Below are 17,617 nucleotides of genomic sequence, written 5' to 3'. Positions count from 1 at the left end.
GAACCCCTAAACTGCTCATTTGTTTTGTGTTTTGACCCCCACAGTGCCTTTAGGCATTTGTTAATGGGTCATTTTAGAAAAGTTTTAATATCAGTTTTATGGAAAATATAAAAAGCTTTTTTTTTTAAAAAAAAATCAATTACTTTTTTCTTTTCTCTTAAAAGGTTTCTAAATTTTTTTTGAAACCAACTCCTTTAGGGCATCTGTTAATTTTTCTTTATAATTATAAAATATAAATGCTATGTCCACAATATTTTTACAGCAAATCTTAAGTGACAGATTGTTATTACCTAATATCGATAGGCAGAAAAAGTAATTTCAATAGTGGATTTAAAATTAGAACCAATAATAATATACCATTTAGGATTTATTATAAAAATGTTGTAAATGTAAACACTTCTCATTATAAAATACTTTAAAAGTACAATAATAATGTACTCCCTCACATGTGGGTTCCACTGTTAATTTATTTAATAAAATCTACACTTATGTGAAAAGATGAAGTATATTATTGTATTTTAAAATATTGTTTAATTACTCTTCAATTACTACTTGTGGAGTTAAGGTACATTTTATTTTCCTCTTTTTATGAAAGAGTCAAGTGTATTTGATTGCCTCTTTTGTTATGAGGTATTGTCTCAACTTTCCTATAAAAAAAATAGTTATAATTTTTTTTTTTAATGAAGTTACAATAACAAAAAATTAGTTTAGAAAAAGTAATGAGCTATGCATAAAAAGTTGAATAATGCTAGAGAAACAAATTATTTTACAAAAAATTTACAAATTGCTGATGTGGTTAGTGGTGCTAGATGAAAACCAGTAAGAAGTTAATCACATCAACAGTTTGTAAAAATGTTGTAAAATAGTTTGTATCTATAACATTATTCTAAAAAGTTAGACAAAAATTAGAAAACAATAATTTTTTTTTTTTAAGAAGAAATAACTTAGGTTGAAATTGTAGTTATATTTAAACATGCCCATAAATATATGCCGGAATTACACATGAGTTGGATAATGATGATCAAATGCAGTCTCTTACCATGTCTAACTTATTATAGAAATATAATTTCTATGGAATTCTATTTTTTCAAAAGAAATAATAATAAAAAAGGCAATCCAAAGATGTCAACTTTTTTAGGAATTGTGGCGGATTAACGAGATGGTTACAAAATTACAACTGCCCATTTCCATGTGATTTTGCGGCTATAGTCATAGAATTGGTTGCTCCCCTTATTATCTTGTTATTGCATAGATTAATTTTTAAGCATTCTTCTTTTTTATTTTTTTAATTTATTTATACAAGATATAATTTCTACTCTGGTCTAATCTAAGTGTATATGCGTGTGAAACTTCCTCCTAGAGACTTGAAACATAATGAATGGTGTTTATTTTTCTCACATTTATTATGGAGTTACTGTGTTTTTGCTTTTTAGAGTACCTAATAAAATTTGAATTAATTTAAATGGTCTTATTGCTGATTGCAACTTGCACGTGTCTTACAAATCCAACAAATAGAGGTTAAAACATTTATTTATTTAGAAAATTAAGCATATATTATATAGGGATGCGAATAAGTGTATTTTAATGTGATGAGATGCACTGAAGATTCAAGAAGAAAACTTCGCCATGATGTGCTCAAGACCTCCTTCTATGTTACGACGTTTAGTTTTTTTTGGGCAGGCTAATAATAGGGATAGATTTATATATTTAGAAACAATCCAAAATTAGCCACACAATTAATAAAAGTTAATGGTCACTGTTCGGTATTTGTTAGGATTGGACTAATATAAGTGTGATTTAATAAAAAAACTGGATAAAAAAAAAAAAAATTAGCCACACAATTAAAGAGTACTTTTAATATTTTTTTCCCTCTATGAAGTTGGTCTCATAACTTAAAAAAAAAAAAAAAAAAAAGAAGGAGGACGTTTCCAAGTTCCAACATATAGGGTACTTTCAAATCTCTCTTTCCCCAGCTACTGAAATATTAAAATTAAAAAAAAAGAAAAAAAAAAGAAAAAGAAATACGGGATGTAAATGTATTTCTTTATTTTTAATTATAAATTATTAAAAAAAATTCTAGTTTTTCTAATGTCTTAGAATTCCATTAGGAAAATAAGTCCAAACCCATTTGTCCACCCAAACCCACCCACTCTAATTGAACTTTAACCCACCCAATTATTAGTTTGGTTAAATAGGCATCAACCCAATTAAACCCAGTGATTATAGGGTTTTAACTAAAAACCCATTAGGGCCAATTTAACCCAAAAACAATATATCTAAATATAACCCAGCCCTTCCCATTAAAAAAAGAAAAGCCCTAAAACATTTTAGTGTTTCAGGGTTTTCATTTTCCTTCATTTTCTCATCAAACAAACAGATCAAACACACAGAGAGAGAGACAGAGAGAGAGAGAGAGAGACACACACACACACACAATGAAAAAATAATAAAGTAAAGAGAAAATTTTTATTTATTTATTTACTTTTTTAATATTCTAGCATCTGAAAGAAAGTTTGAGAGAAAAAAAAAAAGAAAATTTTCCCAGAAAAGTTAAAAAAAAAAAAAATCTCTTAACTGTTTTTGCTATGGTTGTTGAAAGCTAACGAGAATTTTGTAGCTAAGCTAGGGTTTTGCAATGTGTTTGAAATTCAATCATTGAATTGCGAAATTGACGGTAGTTGTGGTGGTGGTTGTGGACGAGGTTAGGGTTTTGGATTGATCGATGAAGCTATGGCGATGAGGTGGTTTGAAGAAAAGGAATGGAGGTTAGATCATTGGAGGCAGCACGTATCAGTGATAAGATAGCGAGTGTTTCTCCTCCCGTGCCTGTGATCGCGAGGACGTGATTGCAGGTCTGGTTCATTTGCGTTTGCTCGAGCATTGTGCTTTGGACTTGTCTGGTTCAGTTCGTCGCGATTTGTGAGTTGTGGCATCCGCATTTGCTCGCTAGAATCACTAGCCGGATTTCGAGCTCCACTGAGCTTAATGTCGACGAAGAATTTCTATTTGTTTCAAGGACAATTGCTTTTGAAATTCCAGGAAAGTTTTGAGCATGAAATGACATTTCTTTGTATTTGTTGCACTGTTTGATTGCCAAGAAAGTGAGAGAAAATAGAAAAGAAAAGAAAATATTTTTTTATTTGGATTTTTAATATAATTGCTGATGTGAATGTGTTTATGTGGAATTTTTTAATCCTAAGAATGGAGACTGGAAAAGGGAATTCAAGAAAGTATGGAGGTTTTTACTTTAATGACATTTTGATAATTTTGATAATTGGGTAATTGTGTGAGTTGGGGTTTATCCATAATAATTGGGTTGGGTTAGATTTGATTTAGAAGCCATTAGTTAAATGGATTTTAATGGATAAATGAATTTTATATACTTAACCCAATTATGCCCACCCCAGACTCACCAAAACCCACCCTTGACACCCCTTAATTTTGTGGAATCCTACTCCTACCACCTGAGATATATGACAATTAACAAGCCTGGTAGTACTGTAGTAGTAGGTGTCTTGGATATTATCATCACAATTGTTTCTTCTGTCATGCTTTGAACTTACACATGGGAGATAGATAGATAGATATCTGAAACAGGCAGAGAGAATGGACCTCTCGACTCTCTAGGGCCTATTTATTTGCCCCACATCCAAGGGGCAACCAACTCTAAACTACTGCTTCCTCCGGGGTCCACCAAGCTTATACCTTTGATGATGCATTTCTGATTTCACTATAATAAGATTTTTTTTTCTCCCCCAGGAATGTCTTAAATCAGATGATTCAGCTTTTTGCACATTGTTTTTTTGTTTTTTTTGTTTTAAGTAAACTAAAGTATACAAATACTAAAAGAAAACGAAATTAAAAAAAAAAAAAAACCTTTATATACAAGCAAAATAAGATAAAAAGGGTTCATTAAAAAAAAAAAAAAAAGATAAAAAGGAAAATGAGAGAAACTAGTGACAAACGGTAATATACTACCACTTTCTTCTCCTGTTGAAGATGGTACATATTAGTAAATAAGTTTTGAATTATATATTATAGTGAGTTCCAATTAGTTCAATTGGTAAAAAATTTTATTGTTGAATAAGAGATTTAGGGTTCAATTTTTGCTTGCACAAAAATCCAATTGGTGTCTTGATTTGATAACAAATAACGAAATTATCAGAAGCAAACATCATAAAAAATTGATGTCATAGTGGGTCCAGATAAGTACCTCTAAGGACTCAATTTGTAACGATTCCAAATTGGTATTGGGTTCGATTGTTAAGGCCCAAACAATAAATTTGTAGAGCGTGGATGTCAAAAAACTAGGTTAACTCCAAAAGAAAAATGATTAAATTTCACGTTTATGGATGGATTAGCACTGATATAACGATCAATTTCTCCTTGAAACAAGTTCAGTTCTTTATTTCATAAGGTTTTCTCCTAAGTCCTCTTTGTTTAGAAGTTCCAATCTTTTCTTTTAATGCATTCTTCCATGTTATATACTGCCCTCTTGGTGTCATATTCACCACACACGTGTAGGTTGGGTTCGGGGGATCCCTTCCTGTCCCATTCAACACCTTCTGGAACCTCCAACCAGCAGCTGTAAGGCTACCTCATCACTGTTCAGATATCACCTCCACATTAATGTGGCCAGAGAGTTGGTTGAGAGACAATTAATGCGGAGACAGCTATTATTAAAGATATTTGTTTACTTTTTCTTTCTTACCCTTGGTTCCATGTTCCACATTTAGTGGTAACGTAGCTCTGAAGTGCGTTTGTAACAACATGGAGTTCAGATCGTCCTCGGACTCATATTGCCAAGAAGGATTTTGTCCTCAGACGAATACTAAACTCACCTCATGTAATATCTACTTTTCCTTTCATTTGGTTACCCTTATAACCTGATATGGGCCTCCTCGGATAGTTTTACATCCTCGGATGGGCCACAGGCCCAATTAATACGATTTTAATAATTTATTGATTAACCGGCCCTCATAGTACCAATAAAATTTTATCAACTCAATTATTATGTTCTCAAAAAAAAAAAGGGAAAAAAAATCAATTATTGTGTATATAATATTGCATGTGATTAAAAATAAAACTCAATATATTTTGATCCCAAAAGAGTACATAAAGATTACAAGAGTAGCTTCCCATAACAGCAAGTCTATCCGTATGGTTGGTTTATTCTTCTTCTTCTTCTTCTTATTATTATTATTATTTAAGTACGATAAAATTTTAATTTATGTCGTCCATTTCATGATTATTATTATTTTTTATCATAAGATCATGATAAAAATTAATTTATGATGTAAGCGGAATTTAGATTCTAAATATTTTAATCTGCAACAAAAGACTTATTACTATTAGTATGGAATATCTGCTTAATAGAAACTTGCTACTGTCTAGCAAGGAATAGGATGGGACAATGAGAAACCACATAAACTATCTACTTGAATGGAATCAATTTCAAGAATTAAGTTTCTAGTTACAAAAAAGAAAAAAGAATTAAGCTTCTAAATCCCAAGTTCCAGGCCCGCAGTTGCCTTCCGTTAGAGCGCATTATTTGGCATTTACATTGGTTGATGTATGGAGAAGCCCATCAACCAATTACCCAGATGACGCAAACAATCTTTTCAGAAGCCTGAATTGGCTTTGGACTTTGGAGTCACCAGATATATTTAGTTTGTCACTGTTTGGAGTCCATAAGATCCAACCAGGGAGGCGGAAATGATCTTCCATTAATCGATAAGCACAATAATAGACTTATGTGGGATGAACAATTTGTGGAATTCGGGAATCCAACAATTCAAAAATAAGTTTATTTGGTAACCAAATATTCCAAATAGAAAAGATTAATATTGAAGAACGCTGAAGACTCTGGGCAATTGTAGTGTTCATGTTCAAGTGACATCCTTTCGAAAATATCTTCAATTAGTCGCTAACCTGCTAATCCGTGCTATGCACGAAAAAGTTAAGGAAATTTATTTTAATATATTATATGTTTTTTTTTCTTTATTAAGCACTAATAAATAAATTTTGTATATTTGAACAAATAAATCAAGGTTTATAGTAATAATTTCTACATTAAAATTGCAATAATATAACATCAAAAAATTACATACAAATAAATACAAAAATAATTTGTTTATGCTTATATGCTTCCACTTCTCATGGTTGGAAATCTTCGTTACTTTATGCAATTGTATCTTTGTATGATGTAATTTCATTTTTAACCTCTAAGGCAAAGTTAAATCATGGTCCCAAAGAGCAACATAAAGTTGTTTTCAAGCCCCTGACAGTGTTCTTTCTTTTCCATGGTACCCTAGATCTCCCAAAAGTGTAGCTTATATGCCTTGAAAAAGAAAATAACTTATTAACTTCCTTGACAATAACAAAGACCACCACATGAAAATGTCCATTTAACAGAATAAAAATCATATTATTTAGGCCTTGTTTGGATTTTTTTTTTCATTACTCATCACTTCTCACTCAATTTTCGTCACTCATCACTTAAAATACCCCAACTCCCTACACGAAGTCTGTTTGGCACCATCACTTAACTTGTCATCACTCAAAATTTTCAACTATTTGTGGGCTCCATACCTGTAACTTGGTGTAGCTTTTTTTTTTTTTTTTTTTTTTTTTTCCTTCAACCCCCAATACCCAAACTCGCCGAATCCAGTGAAAGAAGAAGAAACAAAACCCAGAAACTTGAACCCAGTGAAATAAGAAGAAGAAGAAAAAAAAAAAAAAAACTTAACGAAGAAGACCAAGATGCAGTGTGAGAGGGAAAAGAAAAAAAAGAAGAAGAAGAAGCCACCTAGTGTGAAAAAAAAAAAAAAAGATGAAGACACCGAACCCAGTGAAGAAAAAAAAGAAAAAGAAAAGAAAAGAGAGGGTCAAAAGTTGCGGCTGACTCTAACCGTGGGATCCACTATGTAGTTTTAATTATGGAAATGCCATTGAAAACAAAGTTATGGAAACTAAAAACACCTAAAATGTATTTTCAGTTTCCATAACTCATCACTCAAAAATCAAAGAATTAAGTGATGGAAACAAAAACTGGAAATGAAATCCAAACAAGCCTCTCAGTCATAGGTTCCAGCATTTTTGAGTTATGGGTGATGGAAACAGAGTTATGAGTTATGGAAACATGAAATCCAAACACCCACTTAGTTTCACTAATCCAAAATTGAATTTAGTAACTCACATTAACACCAAAGACTTTAAATTACATACAGTCCATCATTTCTATCATGAAAATCAAAAGATATGAGCATGTGGTTTGAAAATCATAATCTAAAGCATTGCCATGTCAAATAAGAAAAAGAATATATCAAGCATTGAACACATGCTTAACATGAAATGTAAAAACTTGGTCCTTTTTTAACTTGATAAGTGCAGCTCTTTTATCTAACTTCAATATTAAAATTTGCAAAATAGGAATTAAAATTATTATTTTTAAAATTATATCCCTAAATTTATTATTTAATGGGCAGAGAGAAAGCAAAGAGTTAAAAAAATGCTTTCACATCTATCTTAGACATGAATCTTTTCTACCATCCATACAAAGTCAATCACTAAGCTATCATGCATGAAAATGTTTGTGGAGTGGTCTCACACCATTGGCATAAATGATATGCATTTCAAAGTGTTTTGATTATTCAACCTTCCATCAAACCCCATTTGTTCTACAGATCATCATGCACAATTCAAATTCTCATTCTCACTACTTTAAAGTAGCATCACATCAACAATAACAATATTAAAAAGTTAAGTGATATGATTATGAATCTTTAGTACTCTTCTCAGATACTACCAATATGCATGAGTATTCATTCATCTGATAAATAGTTTAATATGCATACGAGTAATCAAGTCAGTATGTGGAAACTTAATATGACATTTTCAAGGTACGTGCAAACATGTAAATATGATATTTCAAGTTTAATTTGCATTCAGCAGTGTGTGATTGCAGAATCCTTAAAAGTGATGTGCACAACTTTTTTTTTGTTTTTTTCTTTTCCAGCTAAATGTGCATTACCATTCTATAATTGTTGCAAAGTATATTAGAAGATACTGTAAAACTAGAGGGAAAAAAAAAACCAAAAAGAAATCGAAAGAAGTTGGAAACATACACCTAAAAAGAACAGTCAATTCGATAAAGCACTCATTATATATTTATAAATTCATGATCAACAGTTTATTAATTGTACATATCAAGAGGCCAACTCTACCTCAAACTGAGAAGTCTGTCTTTGTGAATTTTAGATTAGAGATAGATTTTTTATTCTTAGATAACATATCTACTTGTTATAATTACATAGCTAAAAGGAAAATCTGCTACAAAAATTGCACAAAATAATATAAATGAATCAATAAAAAAAAAATGTGATTGTGCTGCTAAGTTTATTTTTATTAATTTTCTAACTTGTACCTGCCAATTAGATTTTAGATTGTTGTCATGATACCCATTGACAAAGCATTAAACTGTGCCAAGAAAAGCCCTTTCACAAACCTTTTCTTTTAAAGTCATAGATAATAGGTCATATCAAATGGATTTGTGGCAAACTATAATGGAATAAGCTTCAAAACCCCAAGATTTATAAGCTACTTAGGTAAAAAAGTAAATTCCCAAAGCCATTATCTATTTATTCTAAAGATAACAACACACAAATACATCTAAATGCTAACAATTCTATATAAACAAAATTATAACTTAAAGAAATCAATAAAGACCTATAAAGAATATATAAACCAACTTAACTTTGAGAATTATCAATTACCAAAATATCAGTCATCTTAATCACAATATCACATAGAAACGATTATATAAATAAATTCACAGGCTTCAACTTATAGCATAATAACATATTTCTAGTAAATTTTATTTATAATCATAATTTTCCAACCAACCCAAACAATATCCACTTAAGGCTTTTTTCTTCTTTTGGTAGCAAATCTAAGTCATGGATGTTTATTGGGATAGAACAATATACTACCATTATAAAAAGGCTTAGACAAAGATACTTACCCAAGAGAATGAACTTTTGGTAGAATCATTGCTTAGAGAATTTCTACTTTTAAGAAACCCCTTCATCAAAAAGAAGAGTTCTGACATAAATGAACTAATGTCCCATTAGTTCATTTATAAATATTCTCATATAATTAAACAATTTAATTATTTTTGACATGCCGATAAATTGGATTTTAGGGCATAAACCCCAACAAAAATAGAATTAGTCATGTCAAGACAACATTTCCTAAGGAACCAATCCCTTCTCAAATTATAAGATATCTTTCCTCCTTCTACCTTATAAGATGGTACTCTTTCTCATTGGTTCATCCCTTATAAGGTAGAAGGAGGAAAGATATCTTCCCAATGTGGGACAAGCAAAAATTGCGTAGGAGTACATGAGTTTCCTTGAAGCAAAAAATGCTCCCACAGTTGCATTTTTGAAAATACTTCGGAAAATGTTTTATAGTGTTTTGATGTGTTCTTGAAAATGCTATGGAAAATTTTCTACTACTTTATCACATTATTTCCCAAGCATAGGAGACCGAGACGTTAGTGGGTGAGGGAGAAAATGGTTTATGGAAAGTGAAAACATAACCCAATTTCTACCATAAATGCCTTTATTTGACCAACATTTTTGTCGCTCCAAACACCCGTAAATGTGGAAAATATTTTTCGGAAATCAATTTCCCTTGAACCAAACACAGCTGTAATAAGTTCTTGTTCGGATTCTCTCTCTCTCTCTCTCTATCTCTCTCTCTCTCTCTAAACCAGATTTGCAGAAACCCTAGCCTTTGGGTTTGGGTATTTTTTGAATTTTGATTTGGGTTTTAAGAAAAAAAATCATATTCTCACTCTCTCTTTAAACCAGATTTGTAGAAACCAGAGCCTTTGAGTTTTGGGTATCTTTTGCATTTTTGATTTGGGTCTTAAGAAAGAAAAAAAGAGGGAAAAACTGAAAGAACTGGAAGGGAAAAGAGCCGCAGGAACTAGAACTCGTGTTCCACATAGAAATCGAGTTTAATAGACTTGATTTGCTATAATGAACTCAAGTTTTTCAGACTTAAGATGTTAGTTCCTAAATAGTTTAGAAACATTGCTAACTAACGAAATTATTTGAGAAAGGATGTTATTTTGAAAAAAAAAGCCCTTAATATTTCTTCAAACCATAGGATAGTTTATTGTATTTTATCCTTTAAAATTTTATCTACATATAATAGTTTCTCAAAAAAAAAATCTACATATAATAATAGAATGCAATTCAAGGAAAAAGAGAAAATATTAGATACAGTAGTGTAGAACGAGAGCAAGCCTGGAAGTTACACTTTCACCTTATACTTGGGATCCGAATCCCAAAACCCACTGGCACTGCGCAGAAATACTAGAAAAATTAAAGTTTTGATTGAATTCCCGTTCTAATAAGAGTCCCTTACACGTTCCTCTCAACGACTCCAACTCAACCCCTTCAAAGACGATAACTCCAAATTTCTCTGATTCTTCTCTCTTCTCTTTTCTTAATTTTTAGCTTTGGGTTTGGTCAAAATTCAAAATTCAAATGTGAACAAACTAAACTAAACAAAACCATAACTATAAATACATAGATCTAACCATGTTTAATTCCTTAGATTGTATCGAAACGTAGGAACTGTAAAAAGAAATAAAAGGCAGCTGGTTTCTAGAGTTTCAACATGACTAGAACTAGGGATTCTTGTGATGGTCCGACCACCAGCGATGTCATCTGCAACGCTTGTGCTGGTGCCTCTGCTGGTTAGCTTTTCATTTCAATCTCAATCTCAATCTCTTTCTATTAGCTTTAACTCATTTAGGGTTTCAAATTTGGTTCCAATTTTAACATTTTGATTACATTTGGCTGTGTTGTGTTGTGTTGTGTAATAATGAGTGATTGGTGATTTGGGTTTTTGCATTGTAGGTGCTATTGCTGCCACCTTTGTGTGCCCATTGGATGTGATCAAGACAAGGCTACAGGTCCATGGCCTTCCTCCTGTTCATAAAGGTTTGATAATGCTACAATCTCTGCCTCTTTTCACAAAGGGAATTGCTTTTGCTTCCTTTATGTATGATTTATAGTGTGTTAAGTAACACATTTGTGATGTTCTGAGAAACTAGAAATTTGGTTTTGCGAATTTTAATGTTTTTATATTGCTATATTCGAGATGACTCAATGTGATGTCAAGCATCAATTTTGTGCTAGTAACTAATAGACGAAGGGCCTGTTTCGATTGAGGGGAGTAGAGTAGAGTTGGCTAAAAATAGGCTAACTTTGGGTCATTTCTACTCTACTCTACTTCCTCTCCCTCCCCCTCTATTCAAACGGAACTTACGTTAGCTTTAAGCATTAGTGAGAACTTGAAATTATGCAGAGTACTGTACTAACTTCAAATTATAAGTGTAACTCTTATGGACTTGCTACCCTTTGTATATGGTATACTTAGACCGTGTTAATACACGTTTGTGATTTTCTGAAAAACTAGAAATTTGATTCTGCAAGTTTTTATGTTTCTATGTTGCTATGTTAGAGATGATTCAACGCAATGTTGTGTATTTTAGTCCCACCATCAATTTTATGGTACTAACAAGTTGTATAAGCTACATGAACTTGAAGCAATAATGAGAACTTGAAATTATATGGAACACTGTACTAGGTTGAAATTATAAGAGCTACTCTTTTTGATTGATGTTTTGAGTTTTGGACAAGGTTCAAACTAAAATTTGAGCTTGATGAAGATTTACTAATTGGCTATCACTCTGGATAGAGATTTGGAGAATTTGTTTACTCTTAGTTGTAGGGTGAATTCTGTGAGTTGCTATGCTTATTAATTGCTGTTGTTATTTGTGTTTTTCTCTTTGGCGGACACTCAGGTAGCATCATTATTACAAGCCTAAAGGACATATTAAGAACTGAAGGTTTCAAGGGAATGTATCGTGGCCTTTCACCAACAATTGTAGCACTACTTCCAAATTGGGCAGTGAGTACTACTTTCCTTGACTTGTTTCTGAAAATAAATGCTCAGATTCTTTTTTCTTTCTATGAGATACAAGAATGACTTGCCAATTCTCCCCTGTGAAAAATGCTCTTGGGTGCATATGTAGTTATCATTAAAGATAAAAATGAGAGGAATTCTAAAATGTAAGACTCAAGATGTGGTTTCCTAGAATCTATTTTACCCCAAACTTGCCTCTTGCTTTCTCTATCTACTATAAAATGTATCATTTACTAAGTGGCATTTAACAAGTCTCAATCTATTTATCATTCAAAAAGCCCCCACCTTCACCATATGGCTTGTAAGAAGCTTTTATTAAACCCTTCCCCCACCCCCTTCCTTCAACCAATCCCCTTCAATTGTGTTGCTGGCTGTAAAGAGTGGACTTTTCTGCTCTACAAATTTCTTAAGCTGCTAGTAAATGTGGCCCTTTGAATGCAAAATTCTCTACCCAATCTTTTATTGCACTTATCAGGTTAAGAAGGGAATACCATGAAATTAGCGCCACTGCCATATCAGAGGTTGAAAAGGGAATACCGAATACCATGTAATTGGCAATCATGTTTAAAAGACTTTTGAGTGAACAATTTACTTGCCATGTGTCATCCTTGGCAAGTTGAAATCAAACATAGTGAACATTTTTATTTTCCCCTCTTAAATTGATCAGAATGAGATTTCTTATATACTTTTCCATGTAGCTAACACTTGAAGTTTCTTCTTGTGTATTTCTCATAATTTCCGAAGTGACAAAGTGCTCGTTTCATATGTAGGTCTACTTCACAGTTTATGAGCAACTAAAAGGGCTACTTCATTCACATGGTTTGTGTTTTATGGTGTTACATACTTGAAATATATGTGTGTTCTCTTGATTTCTTATGAGGCAAATGGTTCAATCAAGTGGGTTATAAATATTTCCTGAGTAAAGAAAAATATTGAATCTTGCTGGGTTGGTTGGTTTGGTTTCTTTTACAATTCATTGTTGCCACTTTGTAGGGGATAGCGACAATCAACTTACATTTGGTGAAAATATGCTAGCTGCTGCAGGTGCTGGCGCTGCCACTTCCATTGCAACAAATCCATTGTGGGTTGTTAAGACCAGACTCCAAGTAAGTTGGGTGTGCTTATGTTCGTAATGCCTTGTCTCATTTCAATAAAATTATTCATACTTAAAAAAGAAAAAAGATGTTTGTAATGCCTTTAAATATATGAAAATATGGTAGCTGTGTTTGAGTCAATTATTTTTCCTGGTTTCATGCTCAATTCATGAGCAATTCTCTTCAACCTTTTTTTTCCTCTTTAAACAGTCAAACGACATTCGAAGTTACATTTTGTAGCTGTGTTTAGTACCAGGTATTGGTTTTTCTAGTTGCAACAATATCTGCCTCTTTTCAATTTTAAAATTGGGAAAACAAAACATTTTCTCACACATCAGAAAGAGAAGCATTTGCCTACCTGAAGAACTGATAAGTTTGATTATTATGTGAATGTCAGAAGAAAGTTTTGCCTAGTAAGAAAAAAGAATAAACTATTGACTGTCAGAATCCATTATTAGTCAGAATGAGGAAGCTACAATGTAAGGATAAAGTGAGATATTTTTTAAATCAATTAAATTATGCTTTGCTGTGACATAGCATTCAGACATGTGCAGGAATGTCTACAGCATTTTACAACGTGGGAGTGATTTTGTCATTGCAAGTAATATAACCACTGTTGATTGCATTTCACTACTTTTCGAAATTTGTTTCCCTCCTTGTAAACTGTGATTTATTGCTTGAAAATTCACAAATTTTTGTAGAAATTATTAATCCATGACCTTCACAAAAATGTCTAGTGGAGAAAATACCATGCACAATGAAGGAAAATTAGTTACCAATACAGCAACCAAACGGCGAAGCTAAAACTGTCTTCTTTAAGTTCTATACCCGTATTTTAGCAGGAAGGTTTATTTAGAATTGACAAAATGGAGATTCTGTGGAAGACTGCTAGAAATGTTAATTCAATAGCAGCCCCAGGTGGTTGATGCTTAATCACTTTTAAGCTGGCAAGTTATTTCTCTAAGATAATAAGAGATACATCTCTCTAATGCATTTCTTTGAGATGCCAAGGGATGGATATTTTAATGTAGCTGGATTCGTTGCTTTGACTTCTCTCAGGAAACAAGAACTGGAATATCTATTAATTATTGTGGGTGTGTGAGATATTAATTATTGGACTAGGTACATTTAAGCCAATTATCAACTTATAACAGTTAATGCTTTATTTTCACCCTCCTTTCTCAAAGTTTTTCCTCAGTTTTTCACTCAAGATATGCTTGCAATATTTGATCCTTCTGTCACCCTAGTATAGCCATACCTCATTTTTCTGTAGACCATCAGACAACATGATTTGGTCTCTCTCTCTCTCTCTTCCATAAAGATCACATTATCTTCAATCCTTGTAATTTGCAACCTGTCATATGAGATGAAGGGCTGTATAAGCCTGACATGGTAAGATGGTAAACAGATTTTATATATGTTGATTTGTTGATAACATGATATCAATGGACAATTTGATTTTAGGAAGAGTGGTTGACTTTGAAAAGGGTATTAAAGAAAAAAAAAATTAAGGAAAGGTGCCAAATTAAGGAAAGGGTGCTATTAGAAGAATATCATCAAGACATCAACAAATTGACATATATAAACTATGATATATATATATTCACTTGTTTTTAATTATAGTGGATGGCAGTATTGTTTTTATTGGTCAGTAAGATTTCCACCTATGACCTGTCCTGTCCCTCCATTTTTATGGCCTAATCCAAGACTTAGGGATCTCAAAATGGTTAGTAGTGTTGTGGTTTATTGGCTTAAGTAGTCTTAAAATATAAGGCATTAGCTGATGATTCTGTGCTTGAAAGCTGCTCAGAATATGCATTGTCTTTCGTAAAATGATATTGTAATGTAATAACATGATATGGCTGGTAATACCCAAGTTTCCCGACATATCACATTTTGTTTATGTTTCATTGAGGTGTTTCGGATAATCATTTCTTTTTCATCTTCATTCAGACACAGGGAATGAGGCGGGATGTAATTCCTTACAAAGGTATGCTTTCTGCTTTGACAAGGATAGCACATGAGGAAGGCATTCGAGGATTGTATAGGTAAGTTCTTCCTTAGTTTGATGTGTATTATGTGAGTTTGCAAATGACCAGTATCTGGGATCCAATCTTAAATACATTTATGACTAATTGTGGTAATTAATGTAGCTAGCTACTCTTTTACTTAAATTGGTTATAAGTTATATTATAAAAAGATTTGTTAGAATGATTGAGACCCATTCTGCTCAAAGCGATTACTGAAGTGTGCTTTCCATGTCTTTTAATTCAACAAAGAAAATCTCCATGCTGTATTCTTTTTGTCATGATATTTTTTTTGTTTGAAACAGTGGCATTGTTCCTTCATTGGCCGGGATAAGTCATGTTGCCATTCAATTTCCTGCATATGAAAAGATCAAGTCTTATATGGCGAGAAGGGGTACTGCTGATTTGTTTAGTTTTTTATTGGGTTAAATATGCTAGAATTTTCTGTGTTTTCTTACATTTAATTGGTGTTGATCTTAAAAATTTAAATTGTCAGGTAACACAACAGTTGATACGTTGAGTCCAGGAAACGTTGCTGTTGCATCGTCAGTAGCAAAAGTAGTTGCCTCCGTGATGACTTACCCACATGAGGTATGTTTGGCTGCACTCTTATTTTGCCAAACTGAAGTATGGCCTAATGCCTGAGAAACTCTCCCTTTCCAGCTTTCTCATGCTTTGTTTTTGTTGTCCTGATTGAAATTTAAATAACCAGGTAGTGCGTTCCCGGCTGCAAGAGCAAGGGCAGGCCAGAAATACTGAAGTCCAATATGCAGGGGTTATTGATTGTGTTAAGAAGGTGTTCCGAAAGGAAGGCCTTACTGGCTTTTACCGTGGTTGTGCAACTAATCTGTTGAGAACAACTCCATCCGCTGTTATTACATTTACCAGTTACGAGATGATACGTAGATTCTTGGAGCGGGTTGTACCTCCAGATAATAAGCATTGACAGCTCCACCAAGGGTCTCCACGGGGCAACGGATGCACTGGAGGAGATTATGACACTAACTTGCGGCAATCATAAAACCCATTTGACTAGCAGCAGACAGTGATTGACTAATTTTTTGTCCTCTGTACCGTTAGAGAATTTTTGTTTCCAAAGAATAGAAATGCTCAGTTAGCTTAAATTTGTCCAGCTGAAACGAAAAAAAAAAAAGAAAAAAGAAAAAAAAAAGTCCAGCCCCCAAAAAAATAACTTAAATGTGAAGGTGAATAAAAGCAATTGCATTTTTTTGAAAACAATTTAATTTGAGTTCAATATTGTAATTAGTACTTCCCATATCTCCGTTCAATTCGGAATGTGGACTTGGCATTTTATTGAGTTTGTCAAGAAAAAAAAAATGTAATAATTCTGGTTTATAGAAGCAAAAGTTGTAAGTTCGATTGGATGAGCAAGAATCTTCTAAAGTGACTTTAAGTATGAGCCCTACAAATTATTTCTTCTCAGAGCCAATCATTTCTATGCTTTTCTTCAATGTTGTGGTCCAGAATTGAACTCAATACGTCCGCACTGCCATGTATATTGATAAAATTGATAGTTGGAAGATCCCAGTTGGATTAAAGCTAGCAAGTCTATTTGCAGAGATTCTCTTTGATTTACTTTGCTTTGATTCTTATCTGAAATACGTAGGCTTTAAAGGAGTCATGCAAAACAGAGCTTAGCTCAACTTGTCGTCCAAATAGTACATTCCTAAATGTAATTTAATGTGTATAAACTCTAATGGTAAAAATGAAGAAATTTCTCTAGTCTTAAAATTGAAAACGACTGAAGGAGTCTCATTTTAATTTAATTTAATTTATTTAAAATTTTTGATAATTTGATTGTTGATGTGCTATTCTTGGACGTAGTTCAAACTGTGGAGAAACAATAAAGCTCATGCTCTCATCATCTCATGAGACCAAGGCGAGGCCCAATTTTCTCAATCAAATTCTTTCTTGCATAGGCAAAAGGAATTTTACTAATACAAAGGATGAAAATTAGGATAAAAACAGCGCGCTCTTGTTAACTTTAATAAGCTATGTTATTTTAACCAAAAAAAAAAAAAAAAAAAAAAAAGCTATGTTAAGAAATTCACATATTACAAGCTGCATAAAGTAACACCGCTAGCTCGGTACTTTTTCTATTTAAATTTATTTTTTAAGAAAACAACCCACTTCTTTAATCATGGGTGATGGCTTCCCAAAAATAAATAATATATAACAATTTTACTTTTTAGTGTGAAAGTGAAAATATTTAATGTTTAAATCTCAAGTATTTCAACGATTAAATTATAAAAAAGAAGAAGGAAAACACGAAAAAAAAAAAAAAAAAAAAGGGGCAAGGATAAGAATAGTTCTTCTCCCACAAAATTTCTTACACTATTATTATACCGCACGAATAATATATAAAGGGGGGAATTTTCAAAATGTGAAGCCAAGACCACCTTTGACTGAGCGTGGCTTTATCTTTTGCCTTTTCACGGAGTGGATGGTTCTCTTCTAGCCTTAACAAAT

General features: G+C 32.5%; 1 protein-coding gene across 3 annotated transcripts; it reads left to right on the top strand.

Moving 5' to 3' along the window:
- The first annotated feature begins 10,273 nt into the window (after nt 1-10,273).
- On the top strand, nt 10,274-16,535 carry LOC115990195 (nicotinamide adenine dinucleotide transporter 2, mitochondrial-like). Of its 3 annotated transcripts, none has more exons than XM_031114056.1 (9): nt 10,274-10,771; nt 10,935-11,018; nt 11,885-11,991; nt 12,777-12,825; nt 13,051-13,112; nt 15,054-15,148; nt 15,433-15,521; nt 15,624-15,718; nt 15,840-16,535. In XM_031114056.1, exons 1-9 carry the CDS (start codon nt 10,693-10,695, stop codon nt 16,071-16,073), a joined length of 894 nt encoding a protein of 297 aa, XP_030969916.1. In that variant the 5' UTR covers nt 10,274-10,692; the 3' UTR covers nt 16,074-16,535. The 3 variants fall into 3 exon arrangements, with proteins under 3 accessions (XP_030969916.1, XP_030969910.1, XP_030969906.1); XM_031114050.1 differs by having other exon boundaries at nt 13,042-13,112; XM_031114046.1 differs by having other exon boundaries at nt 13,000-13,112.
- Nucleotides 16,536-17,617: the final 1,082 nt, after the last annotated feature.

This window comes from Quercus lobata, chromosome 1, assembly GCF_001633185.2.
Source record: "Quercus lobata isolate SW786 chromosome 1, ValleyOak3.0 Primary Assembly, whole genome shotgun sequence".
NCBI classification, from domain to species: Eukaryota; Viridiplantae; Streptophyta; class Magnoliopsida; order Fagales; family Fagaceae; genus Quercus; species Quercus lobata.
The sequence above is the reverse complement of the archived record's forward strand: the minus strand, read 5'-3'. Positions and strand labels throughout refer to the sequence as shown.

What these genes read in the sequence shown, in the direction of transcription:
- LOC115990195 (XM_031114046.1), top strand. Translation starts at nt 10,693, where the DNA reads ATGACTAGAACTAGGGATTCTTGTGATGGTCCGACCACCAGCGATGTC. An exon ending in TTGTGCTGGTGCCTCTGCTG is followed by an intron (nt 10,772 to 10,934) that starts GTTAGCTTTTCA and finishes TTTGCATTGTAG; the next exon opens with GTGCTATTGCTGCCACCTTT. An exon ending in AGGGCTACTTCATTCACATG is followed by an intron (nt 12,826 to 12,999) that starts GTTTGTGTTTTA and finishes GCCACTTTGTAG; the next exon opens with GGGATAGCGACAATCAACTT.